The following is a 16,826-nucleotide window of genomic DNA, read 5'->3' as shown; positions in this document are numbered from 1 at the left end:
AAAACACCCAAAAATCTTTGCTTTTAAAACAATCGCTTTAAAAACGACAAATTTTAAATTTTTTCGAGGGACGGACTAGGTAAACGTACCGAAACTACCTAAAGTAAAAGGAAACAAAATTTTAAAAATTTATTCATTTAAATTCTTTTAATAAATAAAGGTTTTATAAAAAAATATTATGTATGTATGTAGTTTATCTTATGTACAAAACAGGGTAAAACAACGCACTTTGAAAGACTGACATTAAGTTCAACAAAAGCTACAAATTTTGACGATAAGACGCATAATATCAAATGTGATATAAAATAATATGTTTGCAAACTCGGTATTTTTAATCACTTTTCTACACTAATCACCCTCATGAATTTATAATTATAGTCTGATTTCAAGCAAATGAGGGCATTGCATGATCTCAAGTGTGGGGAAGGGTTATAAATTCTCTCGGGTTTACACTTAGTTTAATTGCCAAATTTTGTGAAAATTTGAAAATTTTTCAAATAATGAATTCAAAATCAAGTTTATACATAATTATGAACGATAAAACTAGGTGTTAATACCGAAATTATTATTACCTCGGAGAGAACATAAATGGAGAAACAACCCAAAATGCTTGAATTCATTTAAAATGGAATAGAAGAGAATAAAAAGGCAAAGAAAAAAATAAATAAAAGCAAAGTGTGGGAAGAATTCACGAAGTTCTTTAAAACATATATCACATATTTTGTACAAGATTATTGCAGGTACTTTTGCTTTGGACTAAACTAATCAGTTTTACCCGAATTACTGTAATATATTTATAAGAAAGATGGATCTGCACGATGAATCAATTACATCATTAAAGGAAAGTAAAGTCTTCTGAAAAAGACACGCGCTTCTTGATTTAGGTCAGGAAGTTATCGTCCAGACCAGCTGTAGGTTGACGAAAAATCTAGAAAAGTCATCTCTAAAATCAGCAGGAAATCCACGGACCTCAACATCAAACAGGGTTGCCAAGTGGTCAGACTTATCCTAACCATGAGAGGATCTGTCTCGTAAAATGGGGAGGGCGACGTGCAAATTAGCTTGATAAGACTAATGAATCAGACCCCCAGAAAGGATAATCTCTTTAAAGATTAAAAATCAGCTTTTAAGACTGATATTACTCAATCCTTGAGATTGACTTTAAAGATTGAGAATTACAAACTCATGGAATTCGATGATATCTAAAATCGAGCTTGAACGAGAAAATATTTTGATCAAACTAAAACCGATTTGTTTTCTGAAAACCTATTTTCAATGCATTCATTACCATTGAACGTAAAATCCTAGGAATTCAACTGGAATTCATTAGGTCACCTGAACCAAATCGGGTGTTAACCGTAAGAACGGTGGTTGCATAGCATGGTCGAAGACAGGACCTTGTGCCAGACCGAAAAATTATAGGGTGATCTTTACTATTGCTCCTACAAAGGATAGTAATTGCATCCGACACGTTTTAGACCATGAACATCTGTATGTCATTAGATATTTCCTTAACAGTTGCTTGTTCAACGCTTTCCTTTACAACCGGATGGTAGTTTACCGAAAGGTAATATACGGAGCAAGTATACTGGACGTGTGCTTTCCTAATACAAGGTTAGCAAGTGGGTGACACAAAATCGTAAGTTTTGAGCTAAAATCTGAAAATATGAAACCCACGCAACCCACAAAAATATTTTGCAAACACCGGTGAAGGGTTATTCCGAAAAACTTATCTAGGGTAAAAGCTAGAATAAATTTTCAAAAGATCAAATATTTTCATAAAGATCCATTTCCTTAAAGGATCTAAATTTTCATAGTCATGTGGGACTGTAAACCACATCGTTACTACCATTGTTCATACCGCCGTATTAAAATCACTGATGTATAAAGTGTGAGAATAAAAAAAAGTGATTCGAGTGAAGTGTGATTATATTTTAAGTTCTGTATTGCTTGAGGACAAGCAACGCTCAAGTGTGGGGATATTTGATAGTGCTCCAAATGAACATATATTTAGGCACAATATCCTTCCAATATGTAAAGCTTTTAGTTGTAATTGTTCTATTTTTATGTAATATTCGTTTAAATAAATAAGTGCGAAGACAAAAGAAAAAAATGACGATTTGAAGACGCAAATGACCAAAAAGCTAAAAAGTACAAAGTACAATCCAAGTGGTTCGAATTATTGATGAGAAACGTCTAAAAAATTACAAGAGTACAAGTCGTGGAACGCAAAGTACAAGATATCTCCGCGTACGAAAGGACGTTCGAAAATCCGGAACCGAGACATAAACCGAGCATCAAAGCGCGAGTCATCGGTCCTAAAATTACGAGTCAACTATGCACAAGAATATAATATAATATATAAATAATTAATATAAATTATATATATTATATATATATTTAATAAATATGTCGACAAGCTAGAAAACAAAAAATATGTGAGCTGGATCTGACGGCCATGCGATCACATGAGAAATAGGCATAAAACCCATGCGAGTGCATGAGCCCATGCGAGTGCATGAGATTTGCACTGAAACCCCATGCACTCGCATGAGTTACTGTAGCAGGCCAAGTATTATAAAAAGCAGTTTGCTCGACGTTTTAATTACACAGATAATTTAATCTCTCCCACTCTCAAATATATATTTATATTTATATTATAATTTTAATATTAAAGTTTAATAATAATAAGGTTATAGTGGCCAATGTTGTAAGTGTGTAAGTCAAAATTCTGTCCGTGTAACGCTACGCTATTAATACTCATTGTAAGTTATGTTCAACCTTTTTAAATTAATGTCTCGTAGCTAAGTTATTATTATGCTTATTTAAATCGAAGTAATCATGATGTTGGGCTAAATATTAAAGACGAGGTAATTGGGCTTTGGACCATAATTGGGGTTTGGACAAAAGACCGACACTTGTGGAAATTGGACTATGGGCTATTAATGGGCTTTATATTTGTTTAACTGAATGATAGTTCGTTAATTTAATATAAAGATTTACAATTGGACGTAATTATAAATAACCACATACACTCGATCGGACACGATGGGCAGGATATTTATAAGTACTAATAATCATTCATTTAACCGGACACGAGAATGGATTAATAGTCAATGGACTCATTAAAACAGGGGTGGCTTACATGCAAGGACACTTGGTGTAATTGATAATAAAGTATTAAAACCTTGGATTGCACACAGTCGATAACCTGGTGTAATCATTAACAATGTATTAAACCTTATTACAGTTTAAGTCCCTAATTAGTTGGAATATTTGACTTCGGATATAAGGATAATTTGACGAGGACACTCGCACTTTATATTTATGATTGATGGACTGTTATGGACAAAAACCAGATGGACATATCGAATAATCCAGGACAAAGAACAATTAACCCATGGTAATAAATTAAAATCAACACGTCAAACATCATGATTACGGAAGTTTAAATAAGAATAATTTCCTTATTTTATATCTCATCGCACTTTTATTTACTGTCATTTTATTTATTGCATTTTTATTTATCGCACTTTTTAATTATCCTACTTTTTAATTATCGCAATTTTATTTACCGACATTTTATTTATCACACTTTAATTTATCGCATTTTAATTATCGTCATTTACTTTACGCTTTAAATTAAGTTATATTTATTTTTAATATTTTACATTAGGTTTTAACTGCGACTTAAGACATAAATTCGACAAACCGGACATTAAACGGTAAAAACCCCCCTTTTATAATAATAATACAACTTATATTTATATATATATATTTATATACAAATTTAGTTTTAAAAATATAGCGTTAAACTTGGCTAGTTCCTTGTGGACGAACCGGACTTACTAAAAACTACACTACTCTACGATTAGGTACACTTCCTATAAGTGTTGTAGCAAGGTTTAAGTATATCCCATCTATATAAATAAATAAAACTTGTGTAAATTGTATCGTATTTCGTAGTAAAATATAATATTATTTCGTACAACTCCGCTCGCACATCAATGCTCGTGGTACAGAATGTGATATTGAGGTATACGATGTTGAAACTTGTGTTGTTGGCGGTACTATTGGTGCCGGTGATGTTGCTGAAGCTGGTAAATTTTGCACCATATTCTCCAAATTGATTACTCGAGTGCGACGTTCGTTGACTTCTTGTATTGCTCCGAGATGATTGTCGGTTCGGACGAGCGGATGAATAAGATTCAGAATTTGGGATATCATATAATCGTTGTGAGATATCCTGGCAATGAGGGTGAATATGGTGTTTCGGAAAGGTTCGCCGGTAAGTGCTTCAGGTTCTTTGCCAAGAGTGCAGGTTGGTGGGTGGAAAGGATCGTCTTCCTCTCGTCTCCATCGATTAAGTCGACTACGAACCCATCCCCAATTCATCCAGAATTGAAGATGACTAGTTGGTTGATCCATTTCATTTACACTGCTTTCGGAGCTTAAGTGAATATTCATGTCGAAATAGCTGTCAGAATAACTATCGGAATCAGAGGGGCTCGAACTGGTTGAGGGATTCATCTCGTACGATCAGATGAAGGATTTTTGATAAGAAATAGATTATAGGATGTAGATTAGTAACCTGCAATACATAATTTACATATGCATATATAATGCTAAAATCCCATAAGTTACGGAGGAATCTACGAAAGCTGTCAGGCAAAGGTAACAATAATAGATATACTAAGATATAAATTTATCTATACACTGTCTATGCAATAGAGGCAGTAAGACGTGTCTAGACTAAGAATGATAAGCAGGTAATTTTCGACACGAAATCATAAGCAAAACTTTTGACATGCAGACACGGTCGAATTCCAGACTCACTAATGCATCTAATCAACTATCAGTTAGACACACTAATTCAAGACCTGGTTCGCTAAGACCACCTCTCTGATACCAACTTTAACGACCCATCCTAATCCATCTGGACGAATACATTACATTTGGTTACATCGTGAGGTACTTGACCTCTATATGATACATTTTACAAACATTGCATTCGTTTTTAAAAGACATACTTTCATTACATCGAAAGTTGATGGCATGCATACCATTTCTTAATATATCCAACTATAATAGACTTAATAATAATCTTGATGAACTCAATGACTCGAATGCAACATCTTTTGAAATATGTCATGAATGAATCCAAGTAATATCTTTAAAATGAGCAAATGCACAGCGAAAGATTTCTTTAATACCTGAGAATAAACATGCTTTCAAGTGTTAACCAAAAGGTTGGTGAGTTCATTAGTTTATCATAAACAATCATTTCCATTAATTTAATAGACCACAAGATTTTCATTTTGTTTCTCATAAACATCATCTCATATCAGGCATTTCGCAAACTGCATAGAGATAAAAAAATCATTCATATGGTGAACGCTTGATAACCGAACTAACAGGATACATATAGAATATCCCCATCATTCCGGGACTCTCATCGGACATGATAATTGAAGTACTAAAGCATTCTTAACCCGAATGGGACGTGTCAAGGTCCATAGATCTATCTTTAGGATTCGCGTCAATTAGTGGTCATTTCCCTAATTCTTAGGCTACCAAGCTAAAAAGGAGCATATTCGATTCGATAATCCAACCATAGAATGTAGTTTCGATTACTTGTGTCTATTTCATAAAACATTTATAAAAGCAGCGCATGTATTCTAGTCCCAAAGATATATATTGCAAAAGCATTTAAAAAGGGAGCAAATGAAACTCACAATACGATATTTTGTAGTAAAAATATGCATACGACGGAACTAAACAATGCAGGGTTGACCTCGGATTCACGAACCTATATCAATTGTATATATATTAAAACATATAATGGGATTCACAATATTTCAGTTATTAATATCTATTATTTATATATTTGTAATTATATAGAATTTATTCTAAATTTCATTTAAAAAAATATATACCTTATTTATATACAAATTTCTTATATTATATCTGTTTATTTTGTGTATATATCTAAAATAATTAATATCTTTATATTTAGTTATATTACTATATCTATATATAATTAATTAGTATTAGGTTTAGAATTCAATGGTTTATTATATGTAAGTATTTAAAAAAAATGTTAATATGTTTGACATATAGTTATATGAAATATTAATATAATTAGAGTATAAGTATATTCTATGTACAAGATTTTTATCTGTTAAAAATGATAACTTGATAATAATGATTCACTAATAGTAATATTGTCAATAAAAATAATGATATTGTTAATAATGATACTTATGTTAATAATAATACTACTAATAATTATAGAAATGGTACTAATATTAATATAAATAAATAAAAATAATAATTTGTATCATTTTCATAATGCTATTTATATCCAAGATTTCTATATTCGTAATCCTAATCATAATAATAATAATAATAATAATAATAATAAATATTTTTGATATGATAACTACCTCAAGAGAAGCTTTTAAAAAAATATTGTCGCGAACCGGACTCGAACCCGTGACCTCCCGGATACCCTCTAACACGCATAACCATTCGATCCAGCCAGGTTTTTCTAATTTATTCTCAACACAATTTTATCTAACACGTTTTTATTTTTTGTTTATGCTTCTTCTTCACCTTCACCATAATAAGTCGACCCGAGATTTTCAAGACCAAAATAACAAAATTGTGATTTCATCTAATACTTGTAAACTGATGGAGAACTAGAGGTATTGTTTTTGAATGATTAGAAAAAGAAAATAAAATTTGTATATTACTGCTACTGCCGTCGCATAGGAAAGAAAAAAAATTTGATTTCAGTTTGGAGCTCGTTTTGGATAATCTTCATAACATGAAATAGGTTTTAAATCATCCATAGAAACTTATGTAATCATCAATTTAACTGAAAACATCACCTTGAATTCAAATTTAATCGATGAACAATCTTTGACTTTTTATGATAAAAACTTTGACTTGAAAATTAGAATCCAATTTGAGGAATTGGATCCTGAAACTTTACAGACAATTTAGATAGGTGATTCCTAACAACATAGCATTTATAACTTTTGAAATTTGTTAAGAGATCAAGTTTTTTTGAAAAAAAAATATCAATACAGAGTAATACGAGCTGTTGTTTTTATTTGGGTTCCAAATTTAGTAAATTGAGTTATCTAAAATTGTTATTTGATAAAGATGAAGAGAGAACTGAATTATTTACCTCATATCATTGAACGATTTGTTTGTCAAATACAGATAGCAGCTCGACAGGATATATTTCACAAGGACAGAAATAAATTAAAAAAAAATAAAGTCGAATAGATGGCAAACAGAATTTAACTTCATCTATGATTTACATTTTATTCTGATACAGTATTAGAGGCAAGAATTAAAAAGGTTGATCGTGATGGGTAACCTCATGAACGAAACCTTCTTTCTGCTTTCTAATTCATATTCAATTTCTATAAATAATTAAGTATTATATATAAATATTGATTCCTAATAATGTTAATAATAATTATATTATAATAATAATGATAAATAATAATAATAATAATACCGATAATAAATAATAATTATAATAATTATTATAAAGGTGTTAATAATAACATTTTTAATGATAATAATAATGAGTTGTATTATTTTTATAGCAATACATATAATAATAATAATAATAACTTTATTAATTATAACATCATAATATAAATCATAATTTCACTACTAGTTATATTAATAATTTTATTAATAATGATAACAATATTATTAGTAATAATAATATTATAACAAATTAAATGTATCATTTCATATATATATATATATATATATATATATATATATATATATATATATATATATATATATATATATATATACACATATATATACACACACATATATATATATACACACATATATATATACACATATATATATATACACACACACACATATATATATATATATATATATATATATATATATATATATATATATATATATACACACATATATATATATATATACACACACACACACATACACACACACACACACATATATATATATATATATATATATATATATATATATATATATATATATATATATATATATATATATTGAGTATATTGGAAATAATAATTTAACTAATACGTGTTTTAATATTAACATTATTAATTTTGATGAAAATAACAAATTTTATTTTTGACTTGTAATTACATTTGATATGTTAATATCAAAATTTATCAATTATATCTTAGTTACTAATTATGTGATAGGTAATTGAATATCTATACTCTATACACATATTGTAATATATAAAAATCAAATATATTTATATACAGATTCTTTTTAAATTACAACATAATTATTTTATACTTATCTTACCTTTTTAATTCAAATGTTTAAATCCTATTTTATTATTATTTAATTATCATATATACTTACATTTATATATATGTATATATAAATTTAATTACATATTTATTTTCAAATAAATTGTTCGTGAATCATCGGGAATGGTCAACGGTCAATTGCATTCATGAAAAAAAATTCAAACATTTTGGAACTCGGTTTAATTGACTTTGCTTATCGTGTCAGAATCTTATAAGGATTAAAGTTTAAATTTGGTCAGAAATCTCCGGGTCGTCACACTAAGAACTATGATGCCATGACTGACTTGTGTATGTATGGATTCTCAAGTGATAAACAGAAAGGTGAAGACTCAGTGATATAAGACAACTGAGTACTTGTGCTTCCAGGTGAGTGGGACTATCTTTATGGATGTGATTATACAGTGACAAGTATAGTATTCTGTGTCATGCTTATGACTAGACTATTTAGGAGTCTGTGAATAATACAGTGACTATATGTGATTATGTGCGCACCTAGTGCTAACGTTGAGGGTGAATTCTGAGAGGTCAACCCTATTTACCTTGGTGTTGAGTAATAGTGTTGGGTCCACAAATTACTGATTGGTGCTATAGTGTGAACAACGAGTGCGTCACGTCTGGAAGACTATACCAGTGATTCAGTAATGGGGGCTATCAGTGGATTCTAGCTTGATCAGCTACGGGTTGTCGGTCCTCTTGTTTATGGCTGTAAGTGATCTAATGACTAGTATCTTTAAGCTGTGCTTGATGTTTGTAGTAATGTCCACCTAGATATTTCCATTCACTTAGCGTTATGCTAATTCTCCCACAGTGTTTTGCCATGCAGGTGTGTATTAACAACTTTTGGTTGGTTTTGTCGAGCAGTTACAGATGTTTGACACGGTGTTACTCTGATATTTTTGTAATAAACAATTATATTTGAATGATTTGTAGTAATAATGTAACACCGGTAGTTTGTGTAATCTCATATTTCTGAATATAATATATGATATGTAAATTAATAAGTCTTCCGCTGTGAGTGTCTTTAAAAAAATGTGTATGTAAAAGTACGGTGTTACAAGTTGGTATCAGAGCATAGGTTTGGCAGTATGTGCACTGTGTAAGTGACTTACTCCCAAACTTATGAATGTGCACTGTGTAGAGATATGTGCCTAGGTGATTGTGCTTAGTGATAGGTGCTAACAGGTTATCAACTAAGCTTTTGTGAGATGATGTGTTTGCAGACAGGTATGGCTGACTAGACCAGAACTAACGATGCCCCTGTAACTCCCGGACCCAGAATATTTAGAGCGCCATCAGTGGAACATAGTCCAGAAAGTGATCCAGATGAATATGTTCATCAGTTAGAAAGTCAGTTACATGAAACTCGTGAAAAGGTAAAGGAATTGGAGGCCCAAATCAGGCATTCAACTGTGGTGTCTGAAACTAATGACCCACCGATACCTCCAGGATTTACTGGTACCCAGTATACATATGTGCCATCAGGTAGTGCTTCTCAACCACCTTAGTCACAGCCTCAAGTTCCACTTCAAGTGCCATATCAATTTTCCCAACAATATCAATACCCTTTTCAATATCAGTATGCAACAACGAATCCAATTCAAACTCCGGTGTTTCAGCAAGTGGTGAAGGAGAAGAAGAAGTGTACATATAAGAAGTTTTTATATTGCAAGCCTTCTGAGTATTCGGGTCATCAGGATCCGATTGTGACAATGAACTGGTTAAGGGAAGTGGAACGGGCACTGAAAGCCTGTCAATGTGAACCAGAATTACGGGTGACTTATGCCAGTTGACTGCTAAAGAATCGAGATATGGTTTGGTGGGATGTGATTACTGCTCCGTTGTCAGAAGAGCAACTCAATCGGGTCACTTGGGAGCAATTTTTTGCTAAGGTACAAGAGCGATACTGTACTGCATTTGATATCAATAGATTGAAGCAAGAGTTTATGTAAATGGCAATGACTGAAGATATGACAGTCGATGAAGCGTTTGAGCAGTTTATGGATAAACTAAGGTTTGTGCATCAGTGGATACCTGATGAACAGTCCAGAGTGCAACAGTTTGTAGAAATTTTACAACCTGAATATCGTACGATTGCAAGACTTGCTACTACTTTGTCACAAGCTCATATGTTGGCAGAGGTTACTGAAAGTGACATTAAGGTGGCCAGAAGTGTGAAAACTGAAAGTGTGTCGCAAGTGAAACCAGCGGCAAGTCAGTTTAGCCAGCAATCTAAGAAGTTAAGTCGGTTTAAGCCAAAAGGGCAATCTAGCCATGACAGATCAGTGTCAAGCAGTCATAAGACATGGTGTAGAACGTGTAAGTCTTAGCACAGTGGGCAGTGTTCAACATTAACGAAACGGTGTTTACGTTGTGGTATAGTGGGACATGACCTCAATATTGTTCATTTAAGAATAATGTGTGTTCGAATTGTCAAAAAGAGGGTAACGTATCTGCAGAGTATCCAGCTGCAAGAAAGAGTTATTCCGGAGTGGGGTCCGGGTCAGGGGTGCGTGCTGTGTTAGCTGGGGGATCATCTGCTTCCTCTGTGGGGCAGAAGCGTAAGAATCCTCCACCACCTGAAGCTAGGGCCTTTTAGATATCAGTAGACGTTGCCACTACTACTAACAATGCAATAATCGGTATGTTCTTAGTAAATTCTGTGCAGGCTCGTGTACTATTTGACTGTGGAGCAAATCGCTCGTTTGTGTCAACTACATTTTGTGCTAAGTTAAATGTGCCTGTTAGGGTAATTAATGAACCCTTAACTGTCAAAGTGGGTGATGGTAGGACAGTTCCAGTCACAAAGTTTGTGTCTGGAATTACTATTGACATAGAGGGTAGTTTTTTCCCTGTGACTTGTTTAGTGATGCCTATACCAAGCTTTGATGTAGTGTTAGGCATGAATTGGCTTAGTGACCATAAGGCCAGTATTAAGTGCGATAGGAAAGTTATTTCTTTTCCGGTGGATGGTGGAAAATGGGTAGTGGCTCGTGGTGATCGCGGCGGGTTCCGTTGTCCATTGTTGACGATGATGAAAGCTCAGAAATCTTTGACCAAGGGATGTGATTCTTTCTTAGCCTATGTGATTGATGTAAAGAAGGAAAAGAAAGTGTTCGAAATTCTTGTAGTATCTGAATATCCAGAAGTGTTCCCAGATGAATTACCAGGCTTACCACCGATCAGGAAAGTTGAATATAGGATCGAGTTAGTGCCAGGGGCTACGCCAATTACTAAAGCTCTGTATAGATTAGCTCCTTCCAAAATTTGTGAAATGAAGTCTAAAATTAAAGAATTGTTTGATCGCGGGTTCATTCGTCTGAGTTCTTCACCATTGGGTGCACCGGTGTTATTCGTGAAAAAGAAAGATGGTACGCTCCGAATGTGTATAGATTATCGTGAATTAAATAAAAGAGCAGTAAAGAATAAGTATCCGCTTCCTAGAATAGATGACTTATTTGAGCAGCTTCAAAGAGCTTCGTTCTTTTCAAAAACAGATTTACATTCGGGATATCACCAGGTTCGTGTTGCTGAATCTGACATTCCTAAGACCTCATTTCGTACTTGTTATGGTCATTATGAGTTCTTAGTGATGTCGTTTGGGTTAACTAACGCTCCACCAATTATCATGGATCTCATGAATAGAGTGTGTAAACCGATTTTGGATAAGTTTTTTATCGTGTTCATTGATGACATCTTAGTGTACTCCAAAACCGAATCCGAGCATGCTGAGCATTTAAGACAAGTGTTGGAACTCTTGAAACGTGAACAACTATATGCAAAATTTTCCAAGTGTGAGTTCTGGTTACGTGAAGTTCAACTTTTGGGTAATATTATCTGTGCGAAAGGTATAAAAGTGGATCCATCTAAAATTGAAGCTGTGATGAATTGGAATTCACCAAAGAATTCGACAGAAATCAAGAGTTTTCTAGGATTGGCCGGTCACTACCGACGGTTTATTAAAGATTTTTCAAAGATTGCAAGTTCTATGACGAAGTTAACTAGAAAGGATATGTCTTTTCAGTGGGGTAATGAACAGGATACTGTGTTTCAGACCTTGAAAAGTTTATTATGTCAAGCACCAGTGTTAGCCTTACCTGAGGGATCCGGCGACTTCGTTGTGTATTGCGATACGTCCTTATCCGGTTTGGGCTGTGTATTAATGCAAAGAGATCTTGTAATTGCGTATGCGTCTCGACAGTTAAAACCAAGTGAAAAGAATTATCCAGCACATGACCTAGAAATGGCTGCAGTAGTGTTTGCGTTAAAGTTGTGGAGGCATTATCTTTATGGTACGCATTGTGTTATCTGCACCGATCATAAAAGTTTACAATATATCTTTTCGTAGAAAGAGATGAATATGCGCCAGAGACAGTGGCAATAACTAATTTAGGATTACGACTGTGAAATCAAATATCATCCTGGCATGGCACACGTCGTGGCTGATGCGTTAAGTCATAAGAAATCCGTTGATAGTGTAAAGTTTATGCGAATTGAGATTGTGTCTGATTTAGTGGATCGACTAAAGATAACTCAACTCGAAGCATTACGAGATGAACATTTGAAATCCGAGTTAATGGTGAAAAGAAAAGAAGAATTGATGAATGATTCTCGAGGATTAAAGACTTATCGTGAACGAGTTTGGGTGTCGTTGCTTGGTGGATTGCGAGATTTAATCTTAAATAAAGCACATAAATCGAGATTATCTGTGCATCCCGGTAGTACAAAAATGTATCATGATTTGAAGGTGTTATATTGGTGGCCAACTATGAAAGCAGACATGGCGCAATACGTGGAAAAATGTCATATTTGCGCCCAAGTGAAAGTAGAACACCAGAAACTGTATGGGTCTCTGCGTTAATTAGAGATTCCAGAGTGGAAATGGAAACATATCACCATGGATTTTGTGACAAAGCTACCCAGAACCCAGAAAGGAAATGACATGATTTGGGTAACAGTGGACCGTTTACCTCGAAAGTGCGCATTTTCTGGCTACCAGTGAAACTGCTTCGTTGACCAAATTAGCTCAGTTGTACCTAAATGAAATAGTATCACAACATGGGATACCGTTTTCTATTATGTCAGATAGAGATTCGAGATTTGTGTCTAGTTTCTGGAATAGTCTACAAGAGAATTTGGGTACTCATGTCAACCTTAGTACAGCTTATCATCCTCAGACTGACGGTCAAAGTGAACGAACTATTCAGACTTTAGAGGATATGTTAAGGGCTTGTGTGTTAGAGTATGGTGGATCGTGGGATTATCATCTGCCATTGATCGAATTTGCTTACAACAATTCCTATCATTCAAGTATTGGCATACCGCCTTATGAAATGTTGTATGGTAGAAAGTGTCGAACTCCATCGTGTTGGTTGGAGGCAGGTGAGAAACAGTTTGCGGGTCCAGAAATTGTGCAGCAGACTGCGAAAAAAGTGACTATTGCACGTGAAAAGCTGAAAGCTGCTAGAGATTGACAAAAATGTATTGCTGATCCTCGTTGACGATCAGTGACATTTAACCGTGGGTGAACGTGTGTACTTATAAGTGTCACTGTAGAATGGTGTAATTCGGTTCGGCAAACGAGAAAAACTAGCTCCAAGGTACATTGGTCCTTTTAGAATCCGTCAAGTGCTAAACGATCAAACCATAGTGTTAGATCTTCCTCCAGAGTTAGCAAGTATTCATGATACGTTCAACATCTGCTTTATTCGTAAGTGTAAAGTGGACAACGAAAGTCAAATTCTTCCTCTACAATATCTGAAAGTAGATTCTAGAAAGAAATTGGTGGAAGAACCAGTGAGAATTGTCGACATAAAAGTAACTAAGTTGCGCAAGAAACAGATTCCCATGGTGCTTGTAGAATGGATGCATAGTTTAGGCACCAATTTGACATGGGAGACCGAGGATTTGATGGTCTCTAGATACCCTCATCTGTTTAACCGGGATCAGATTCCGAGGACGGAATCTTCTTAAGGGGGTAGATTTGTAACACCCTAGCTTAGGGCTTAGTAGGTAATGACCTATTTACCCTTCTATGCTCATATATTGATTTTAATAATTATGTATTTTATAATTATTGTGTATGTGATAATGTGAGTTTTGTGACAAGGGTCACAGAACATATTTCCTTTTGTAGATCGGACTTAAAATGAATAAGTTATTAAATATTTTGGGTTTCAGATAACTGGAAAATACCTGTGTGTTGTGGGGTGTGAAGTTTAAACCCTTTTAATATACTTGTGACTTATCTCATTTTGAGATATTTTCCCTAACACACAGACTAGTTCCTTCTTCTCTACTCCTTAACCCTAATTCGTCAAATCATTTCTAACCTCAAATCAGTCACATAATCTTGTTCCTTGTGTTCTCCTGATCATTTTAAGGTAAACGATGACTGATTTCATGATCTAAATCAATTTCAAATTGAGTTTTTGTGTGGTTTTGATAAAAAGTGTATTTTTGGATCAAAAGTACAGATTTAATGTTATTTTGAGTGTAAAATTGATGGGTTTATAGCCTAAACATAGTAGTGAATGATATATGGTCGTTTTTAGTTTCAGAAACAAGTTTCGAAATAAGAATTGATTGATTTAGTGAAAACCCGTAGGTAACCTGTTGTTGTTGCTGAAGAACACAACCGTACGGTTGCAGTTTGCAACCACACGGATACATGATGCAACCGTACGGGTGCATGTGCAACCGTACGAATGCAGTGGTGTTGTGCAACCGGACTATTAACCTGCAACCGCAATAATATCATGTGCAACCGCATGGGTACATGGTGTAACCGTACAGATGCACGTGCAACCGTACAAATGCAGATCAGAACATGAATTGTTGTTTAAATGACTATTTTCTAGTCGTTATGCTATCCATTTATAAACTAAGAACTATGATGCCATGACTGAGTTGTGTATGTATGGATTCTCAGGTGATAAACGGAAAGGTGAAGACTCAGTGATATAAGACAACTGAGTACTTATGCTTCCAGGTGAGTGGGACTATCTTTATGGATGTGATTATACAGTGACAAGTATAGTGATATGTGCCATGCTTATGACTAGACTATTTAGGAGTCTGTGACCAGTGCAGTGACTATCTATGATTATGTGTGCACCCAGTGCTAACGTCGAGGGTGAATTCCGACGTAACGTCTATGGTGTTCCCGACGTAAGAGGTCAACCCTATTTACCATGGTGTCGAGTAATAGTGTTAGGTCCACAAATTACTGATTTGTGCTATAGTGTGAACGGCGAGTGCGTCACGTCTGGAAGACTATACCAGTGATTCATTAATGGGGGCTATCAGTGGATTCTAGCTTGATCAGCTACGGGTTGCCGGTCCTATTGTTTATGGCTTTAAGTGATCTAGTGACCAGTGCCTTTAAGCTGTGTTTGATGCTTGTAGTGATGTCCACCTAGATATTGCCATTCACTTAGAGTTATGTTAATTCCCCCACAGTGTTTTGCCCTGCAGGTGTATTAACAGCTTTTGATGGGTTTTGTCGGGAAGCTGCAGATGTTTGACGCAGATGTTTTTGTAATAAACAATATATTTGAATGGTTTGTAGTAATAACGTAACACCAGTAGTTTGTGTAATCACATATTTCTTTATATAATATAATATGTAAATTAATAAGTCTTTTGTTGTGAGTGTCTTTAAAAAAAATGTGTATGTAAAAGTGCGGTGTTACTGAATATCATGCTCTTATTTCTAATGGCACTTGGGTTCTTGTTCCTCGCCCTTCCGGGGCTAATGTGGTTCGTTCTATATGGTTGTTTAAGAAGAAGTTTCACTCTGATGGTTCACTGGTCCGATACAAAGGTTGGTAGCTAATGGTAAGAGTCAACAGATTGGTATTGATTATGATGAGACTTTCAGCCCGGTTATTAAACCAGCCACTATTCGCACCGTCCTGAGTCTGTCTGTCTCACGTCATTGGCCCATTCATCAGCTTGACGTGAAGAACGCCTTTCTTCATGGTGACTTCCAGGAGACAGTTTACATGCATCAGCCTCCTGGATATCGCGATCCTAATTTTCCAGAGTATGTATGTCACTTGCAGCGCTCTTTATATGGCCTGAAACAGGAACCACGCGGTTGGTACCAGCGAATTGCTAATTTTGTTCTAACACAGGGTTTTCAGTGCAGTCGATGTGACTCATCTTTATTTGTATATCATCAGGGTCCTCTACACCATACCTTCTTCTATATGTCGATGACATTATCCTCACTGCATCGTCCAATTCGTTGCTACAGACCATTATTGGCCAGCTTAGTAGAGAGTTTACTATGACTGATTTGGGGGCCCATAACTATTTTCTTGGCATTTCAGCTACTCGCAGCTCTAGCGGCATGTTTCTATCTCAGCAGAAATATGCTATAGACATCTTAAAGCGTACAGACATGATGCATGCCAAACCTTGTCGCACGCCTGCCGACACACAGTCCAAACTGGA

The 16,826-nt window shown here is 34.4% G+C and overlaps 1 protein-coding gene across 1 annotated transcript; it reads left to right on the top strand.

The window, feature by feature from the left end:
* Positions 1-12,792: 12,792 nt before the first annotated feature.
* On the top strand, positions 12,793-13,227 carry LOC139870956 (uncharacterized). The gene has a single exon (XM_071858716.1). The coding sequence runs from the start codon at positions 12,793-12,795 to the stop codon at positions 13,225-13,227; it is 435 nt and encodes a 144-aa protein (XP_071714817.1).
* The last annotated feature ends 3,599 nt before the right edge of the window (positions 13,228-16,826 follow it).

This window comes from Rutidosis leptorrhynchoides, chromosome 10 (genome assembly GCF_046630445.1).
Source record: "Rutidosis leptorrhynchoides isolate AG116_Rl617_1_P2 chromosome 10, CSIRO_AGI_Rlap_v1, whole genome shotgun sequence".
NCBI classification, from domain to species: domain Eukaryota; kingdom Viridiplantae; phylum Streptophyta; class Magnoliopsida; order Asterales; family Asteraceae; genus Rutidosis; species Rutidosis leptorrhynchoides.
Note: the sequence above shows the minus strand (reverse complement) of the source record. Positions and strands in the feature narration are given on the sequence as shown.

Coding starts and splice junctions, on each gene's coding strand:
- LOC139870956 (XM_071858716.1), top strand. CDS start 12,793: ATGGCACACGTCGTGGCTGATGCGTTAAGTCATAAGAAATCCGTTGAT.